Here is an 8,686-nt window from a genome sequence, read left to right as displayed (position 1 = left end):
TTGAAAAAAAATAATCCTGTTACTTCACGAAATCTGATTTTTATTGTTAACCATGTGTGCCAGGGGAAAAGGGTGTTCCATAGAGCAACATATATATATATATATTTATTTTAGTCAGTTTGGGTTGTATTAGAAATAAATAAAAGGTGTTTGTTGTATTCCTGTTCCAAACATAAAAACAAATGATCAAATACTATCAGTTGATGGTAATACTTTTATTTGTTTAAATTGATAAAACTAATTATTTGTATCAAAAATAAATTATGTAAAGTGAAGATAACTGTCATCCATAGCAGTGGTCCCAAATACTTTTGCCACCTGACCCCTCCAACAGAAGTCACTTTAACTCATGAGGCCTCTTCCTGTTACAGATGTTAAAGACAGACCCTTTAAATTGATCTCATGACCTCTTGAATAGGCCCGGTCCCCTACGTTAGCAACCACTGCTTTATACCCAGAGTCAATATGACCCAAATTGTCGACTGCTCCTACTTATCTGTGAGTTTTTAAATCTTCTAAAGAACCCGTTGCTTCTTAGATACAGTAAGTGAAGATACCAATACATTATTTGAAGTTTTCTTTAACATTAGAGGCTGTTCTGGGATCGCTAGTTATGGATTATTAATCTTAATCTGTTTCGCACAACAGCGCTAATGTACATCTTAATTCAGTGTCGTCTGTGGATGGAATTTGCCCTCAGAGAAAACATTTTTATTTTCTTCTCTTCCTGAGCCGTCTTAACCATGGCTGTTTCCAGCATGCATTACATAGGCTGTCCTGCAGAGGGCACTGTTTGTTTTTGTAATTTAGGGAGTTATGTCTCAGGGTCACTGAAAGATGCCTGTTTCAAGGGAGGAAGAGGAAATGGATGAGGCCCCAGAGTGGACAGATATCTGGGTGAACTTTAGTGAGGAAGAATATTTTTGGCCAGGCCTCCATTGGATCCCTCTCCTCCGCTCTGATCGTCCCCGAGGTCTCATGTGGAAATATCTTCCATTGAGGTTGGCCTCTCCACAGGCGTTAAGCCACCATCCACCTGAAAAAGACAGGAAATACTTGTTGAGCAGCCAACAGTAGCAGGAAGGGGGTGCAAGCAGGCTCTTATTCCCTCTCCCCACTAAAGGCTGATACCCCCATACACCATTCATTTTGTGATGACATTGTTTATGGAATAAAACCTGTGACCTGTGCCAGAGATAGATTGCTTTTAAGTACACATTCGTTTGAGCACGATTGCTGCCAAAAAAATGTACATTTGTTTGTAGTATCTGCTGTGCATGTACTTTAACATTAACACCACATTGTCACAACATGCAGTATGCACATGGACACTAGGGGCAGTGTAGAGGTACAGAAGGGATGTGAGAGGATCAACACGGCATCAGGAAGAGGATTGCTAGACCAAGTTCACAGTTATCCACAGTTGTACGATGTTTCATTGCCACTGCACAGCGACAAACATACCTGTCCATGAAGCCATTCACAGATAAGTTTCTTATAACAAGGCTACGTGGAAGTCTGCAAAACTGAATGTAAACAAGCCCTTTATGGCCGAGAACATAGGAAAGGTGTTTGAGGAATGGAAAGAGGACACTGCTGATGGTGTGTTCCGTCCACCGTACATACCAACTACAACTGAGGCACTGTCACTTTTTTCTGCTCTGATGTCTTCTCTATATCGCATACTGTAATAGTATCCTCCTTGAGTGTTGCCATGTCTGTTGCTCAACTCCCACGCATCCTTTATTTGCATACAGCCTGAGCCCTCTAGAGGTATAATAGTGCAGAGTCCATAGCAAGCAGGCGGGTGCCTAGCGCATAGCAACATATGGGATCAATTACATTCATAACGCAGCCAATTGTGTGAGCAATACAAGGTCTAAAAACAACAACATGTACATATGGAGACATCAATCTGGTCAATTTTTTTCATTTTTTTTTAAGTAAACATAATCATATTTTTCATTCACGTGTTGTTCCAGTGACAAAATTGATGGCCATTTACCTTTGTGGCGTGTTTGAGTGATTTGATTGGTTAGTTTATGTGACTGAAATCTTATTGATTATTATACAGAGCAATTTTTGTTGATGTTTAGAATCACAGAGCTGGATTGTAGGTGGTGAAGATCACAGACTGCTAATTCCAGCGTTGAGAAGGCTAACTGCTAACGCAAAGGAGAAATTGTGTTGCTTTATATTCTAAGCAATTATGATGATGATGATGGTGAAGAAGAAGAGGATGGTGAAGAAGAGGAGAGTCTGAATGAGCTGCATTCATACTGTAAGGTCGCCTACTTGTGTCATACACTGCATGCCTATAGGGCTGTTTTCATTTTATCTCTATGTTCCAGCATACAGAACTATTGTGGTTGCGTCAAAATCATAAGCACCTGCTTCAAACTATCTAGTCCACTCAGTAACAGTGACAGTATTTGAGTTACCTGAGTGGTTTAGGGCACAGTTGGACTCCTGCAGTCTGTCATTGTCTCTGTCCTTGGTTGAGAACATCATGCCGCTGTGGTTGCTCATGCAGTCGGGCAGATCTCCAGACAGATGTGTGAGGAGAATGGTGTAGTTGCTCTCTGGTCCATCAAGGTGAAATCTGTATTCCATGACACGCCTGTCCTGTTTCCAGTCCTCCAGCTGGATGTGAAGGACTGAGTTTCCCTGAGAGGCCAGAGAGTAGAGCTTTCTCAGGCCGAGCCAGAACTCGCCTGTAGAGGGAGACAACATTTAGAGGTCAGAGCCCGCGGGGAAAGCACGCTGAGGGTGTTGTGCTTAAACCTACATGCAAATGCATAAACACTAATGTAAACTAATACAGATGATAATACATTTCGAATGGAAATTTAAAAATAAAAGACCCACCAAAAAAAGTAATTCAAGGCTGAAAATCATTATGGTTTTCATAAAAACTAAGCTTTTTAAATCAGGTCAATGGCTGATATGTTTCTTCAAATCAAACTGAAATGATTAATTTAGCATTTTGTTTGATTTTAACATACACACCTTATTCAATGACTCACTTTTAATAGCTTTTTAAAAGATGTATATATAAACTTTTAATGCATGTATTTGATAGGACAGTGGATAGAGAAAGTGGAGAATAGAACAGGTAAGGAGCCACAGGTCGGATTTGGACCTGGATGATGCAATCTGACCACTAGGCCATCGCGGCCCCTTTATAACTCTTTTGAATAGATAGTTAAATAGAACAAATAACAAATGTGTGACAGGAAAACCCTAAGCAAAACTATTTTTGTCACGTGGGCCAGACTTTCAACCAGAAGCATAAAGTATTACTAAAAAAAATTCAAAGGAAAATAAACTATATTTATTTTCTTAAAAGTGCATTTTTTCCAACACGTTATATATTTTTATATATATTTTTTTATTTTTTTATTTCAACCTTTATTTAAGCAGGTATTAAACCCATTTAGAATAAGATCTCTTTCACAAGGCTGACATTGCCAAGAGGGAAGCAGCACACGTCGTAAATAATATTACATGATTATTGAACAACTGCTATTAGAGATAAATGAACTGATAAAACATATTTAAATGCAGTTTATATTTCTCTGTCTAAGATGAAGATAGAGTGTTAGAGTTAGTTATTCACTATTGATCTTTTGAGATTGAATTTTCCATCATCATTGATTTAATTTTGCTTAATGTCTCAAGGAGAGAGTAGTGGCTCTTACTTTGAAAATCTCCAAACCCATCTTCATATCTCTGCCAGACTTGATCAAAATTCACAGAACCGTCCTTCCGTCTCTGGATGACTGTTGCTCCAAAGCCTGAATGGAAAAATGAAAGAATGAGGTATGAGTGACTAAATCGTAATTTTTAAGATTTTGAAATATTTGTGTTGTGCTGTATATTGATGACATATCGACTGTACAGTATGTGCTATTCATTCACAGTCTGTCTTTGTTACTGATCTATTTATTGATTGGCCAAGTCTGCCATTCTAACCATTGATTCAAATTTCCTTCATATGTTGAGGGATTAACAGGAAAATGATTAACGCTTGTAACCCAGCGTCACTGTCTGTAACGTCACGTCAGCCTCACTGTTTGTTGTACTAAATGACCACAAATGTAAACAGTGACTACTGCTGCTGCTTACTCAACGGATTACAATGTTATTTAACAGAAAGAAAGACAGTACACCTGCTGATTCAACAATACAAAAATGTTCCTAAATACTCTGAATCAATTCTTGTCCTGTGTTGTAGTAAAGTGACATAAAGGTGACAGTACCTCTGCTCATGTCACAGAAGACCATGAAGGGCTCTGATCCTTTGGGCTTGATGGCATAAACTCCACTGACCTGCTCCCCTCTGTCGAACAGCTCGCTGCAGTCTGATGGCAGATCTGTTAAAAAAAAACAAAAAACAGGTTATAACAGCAGCACTAGCATGTAAAGTACTGTATAGGCAAGATATTGATTGTAAGTATAGCTCTCTGCACACATTCTGAAACAACGAGCATTAAATCAGTAAAATTGAATTGTTAGCCTTTGTGCTTGTTGCACATATTAAAATACACAGAATCATGATATCAGTCTCAACAGGGCTTCTTGTTTTCATTTTACCCTTATTGTCAGTGTTGCTGGTGGAGCCAGAGGTCAGAAAAGGTGTCAGTGTTTGTGCTTCGCTGTAGAACATTTCAGACGTCCTCTCAATGGTCTCTTGAGCCACAGTGTTGGCTGTAAGCTGGGGAAAATAAAACAGGAAACCCTTGAGTAGGCAGGCATAATCCTCACACTGACTCAGCAGAAATACTCTGGAATAAAATATACTTTTTCAGAAAAACAACCTGAGGTTTATAACGTGTTGCAGCGCTAAGAATAATCATTTTGTGCTGCCAAAACCAAGGAAATGCAAAGGTAACGTATCACTGAGGAAAGCATAATAATAGTATAGAAATAATATAGACATTTCTTTCATTAAGTCAGCCCTGTCTAAACACATTTTATACAATGTAAAAACTTGGCTTCATTAATTTTACATTTCTAGCAGCACTTTGCTGACAGATAATAACTCAAAGAGCAGCCGAAGTAAATCAGAAAACTCTGCAAACTTTGCTCAGCATCGAAGTCAAACTGAATGATGAAGGGACTGTGTGAAAATAATCGGGGTGATGCAGGGGGCAGGAAGTACAAGACCCTTCAGAGCATAACTTATATCTGGATTGTCTTCTTGACTGACAACAAAAACAATATCTCTGTTCATGAACATGCTCATCCCATCTAACTCGTCTAGCTTGTCAAATAGCTAGAATATTCCAAACAATGAAAACAACAGGACAGTTTAATGACAGACGTGAAGCCTAGCCTCCCGACAAATAGCTACACTACAGGCAGTAGATCTGTGGCTGCTGATGGACATGAGCACAGCATGAACATTGGTGATACAGATGTTTCTTCTACAATCTTCCTTTGAAATAGAGCAACATTACATTTTGACTGCGTGATAAAGATAAAAAAAAAAAAAAGAAGTCAACTGTTATCCCAAAATAATTAGGCTGAGCATATTTTTCAGCAAGCGAAACCACATCACACCTCCTTGTATCCCCTCTGATAAGACACCAACAGTCCCAAACATTCACCTTCTCCTCCAGGATCTTGATCTTTGACCTCTGGTGGCTCAGCTGGTCACTCTGGTCCCTCACAGCCTCCAGCAGCTTTGTGATGCTTTGCTCCTGGCTCATGATCACCTCCTGATGGGAGAAAATAATAGAATCACTTGAAGAGTAAAAAAAAAAAGCGTTATTTGATTAGAGTATCATACACTGATTCCAAACAGCATCAAAAGTTGTTCAATCCAGGGACTTTATTAAAATATAAAATGAGAAAGTGTGATTCTTGTTTGCCTCCAAACTTGCTTTACTTCTGTTCTGATATCTATCTGTTTACAAAAAGTGGGGTTTGGTCATGGGACATAAGTTAATCAGCTGATGTTTGGATTTATACATGTGCTTCCTTTAGAATGTGATCATTAAAGTTGTTCTTTTCCTGTTGTTTTGATTTCTAATCATTGATGTCTCTGAGGTCATTGTTTCCTGAGGTGGATGAGGTGCTCTCACTTAAATGCCTCCTACAAAACCAAGTGTTGGCAATCTGGACTGTACCAAGCTGGACACTTATATATATATATATTATATATATATAAGTGTCCAGCTTGGTACAGTCAACAACTTGTGGATAATTATTATATAATGTATATAATATAATAATAATATATAATGTGTAACATTATCCACAAGTTGAACCATGTTGTATTTAAAGCTTTTGTTTAATCTAGTAATGGGCAGACTCAGACAACACAGTGACATCTGGTGGCGTGTAAATCTTATAACAGACCTCTTAATGATGGTCTGAAGGCTCCTACATTTTGATGGTAATAGTTTCAGTTTTATATATCAGAGATATAACCCCCACCCCCCACCATGATGATATTGATAATGATATAGAAGATTATGTTGACGTAGATTACAATACTCTCAAGAAGATGTCTATGTTGTTGGTAATGATGATGCCAATGTAAATTACTTCTAAATTATTTAAACAATTGTCGATGTCTTTTTCATACACCAAACATTGATATTTATGTGAAAGCTTAGAGTTGCTGTTTTTGTTGAAGACTAACTTTTTTCCCAATTAGCTGTTAACGTTTGATACAATATAACTTCTATCTGGAGGAGATGGTCACGCTTCAAACCTCACACATCCCCAGCTATGAGACATTATATCATTGATACAAGCTCTGACACATTGTATTGAAACAGTCTGGGTCAATCAAGTTAAAAAAAAGTTGGGAGCTTCAGTATATTCTACATGGGTGGGAGTGAGTTGTGTTTTGCACTGAACTTCGATGAATGTTGATGCTGAGAAAAAGAGCTCTGAGTCAACATCCTGCTTATCAGGATTTTGTAATCTCCACCCAAACACTCAAGAGAGAAAACTCGATAACCAGGTGACTCACCCTGAGGCCGTTGATCTCTGCCACCTGCTTGTTTGTCATCAGGCCAGTTGTCAGACTGCTCAGCTTATCCTCCAGACCCTCCACCTTACTCTGTAGACTGCTCTTCTCCTGCAGGAAGTTGTCCACTTTGGTATTGATATCTACAGACAGACCCTTGATCTCCTCATTGTTGGCCATTAACACCACAGTGGTCTTCTTCAGCTCCTCTTCCTCCTCTTTGATTTCACTAGCGAGCACCGACAGCTGGTAGAAGGAGCTGTCGAAGATGTGGAGCTTCTGGATGATGTCACTTATCTGCCCCTTTGTCTTTTGCACAAACTCCCGCATACTCTGACCCAGCTGCAAGAGACCGTTGGCGAGGAGACGCACATCATCTAGAGGGGCAAAACGGGACCGGGTTTCAGCTGGGGCTCGGGGAAGGGGGTCAGGCTGCTGGGTGGTTCCACAGAGGGAAGGGACACAGGTAGCAGCTAGGACTAACAGCACGGTAATGACTGTTATTTTCATGATGGTGTGGTGCTGCTTCTCCTGGTGCTGCTTCTCCTGCTTGGTGTTGGTGATGTCAGGGAAGACGCCTCGCTCCTCTGTGACAGGACGCACAGGTGCTCAGTGAGTATCCTGAGCTTTATAGACTGTCTGCTGTCAGGTCAATGATTAACATGTTCATCTGATCAATAGCTGCATGGATAGGGTGACCATACTTCCCAATTTGACCGGGACCGCCCCATTTTCAAGCTCCCTATCCTGAGTCCCTACAAATATCCATAAAACACTTATTTGTCCCAATAAGTCATCCCAAAACAATATACCATGCTTGTCATACTGAAAAGGAAGTCAGCGTTTTCCAAAGAGCTCCAGGAGAGTTACAACTTCCTTCAAAAAATGAATATGCTGCGTCCTGCACACATGGAAAGTGTCCATTTTGAGTCGCCCACGGTGGAAATGTTGACATACAAAGCCATACTAAAACGGCCAGAGACAGAAAGGAAGTACAACTGTTGAGATCTACTTAAAATTAAACAGGCTTGTTCAGGAGGAAACCTTTGACTACTACCTACCTCGACTACTACCTACCTCGATGCACTAATGTGCATTGATCTGTGGTTTGATACATGTGAGTTTGCAATAAAATTAACGTTTCTCGAATTGGAGGTTTGAAAATATGGTCACCCAATGTATGGTGGATGTGGTTTCATCCTCCTGAATGGACTTTTGAAGGTTGATAAACTTTTAGATTATACTACTATTACTCTAACCCCTACTAAAACAATCTCTTTTTACCAATTCTGCACATAAGAATCATGCATTAAACTAATGTTTCAGTGTTGGAGGTGTTCTGGTTTCCATTTTATAATCCCAGAAGTATCGTCCTCTAGCATTTTAGCAGGCATTGGCTGTTTGCAGGAAAACTCTCCATGTGGAGAGCAAAATAAACAGAACTGTAATAAAGTCCTGGAAACCATCGACAGTCAAGTGACCATTCAGCTTAAGTTTATGTACTTGTCAACCCCATGCAGATGTCAACTCCAACTCCATATCACCTCTCAACTTTCTAGTTGGATTTCAAACAATGGTACTCACAAGAAAGTAAATATTAGGTCTCCTGGCTACCCCAGAAGCCCCAAAATATCAGTCAACACTCCCCGAGGCTGTATCATCATCAGATGATAACAAATGGGTTCCAAGATTGCAAAACAT

At 39.6% G+C, this 8,686-nt stretch overlaps 1 protein-coding gene across 1 annotated transcript; it reads right to left on the bottom strand.

Annotated features, from left to right (window-relative positions):
• Positions 1–618: 618 nt before the first annotated feature.
• Positions 619–7,595, bottom strand: LOC132978898 (angiopoietin-related protein 3-like). Its single transcript, XM_061044249.1, has 7 exons — positions 6,989–7,595; positions 5,613–5,723; positions 4,597–4,717; positions 4,263–4,376; positions 3,702–3,797; positions 2,442–2,714; positions 619–1,036 (listed from the first exon to the last, which is right to left on the bottom strand). The coding sequence occupies exons 1-7, from the start codon at positions 7,493–7,495 to the stop codon at positions 828–830; spliced, it is 1,431 nt and encodes a 476-aa protein (XP_060900232.1). The 5' UTR covers positions 7,496–7,595; the 3' UTR covers positions 619–827.
• Positions 7,596–8,686: the final 1,091 nt, after the last annotated feature.

The sequence above is a fragment of the Labrus mixtus genome, chromosome 8, assembly GCF_963584025.1.
Source record: "Labrus mixtus chromosome 8, fLabMix1.1, whole genome shotgun sequence".
NCBI lineage: Eukaryota > Metazoa > Chordata > Actinopteri > Labriformes > Labridae > Labrus > Labrus mixtus.
This window is presented reverse-complemented; position numbering and strand designations above follow the sequence as displayed.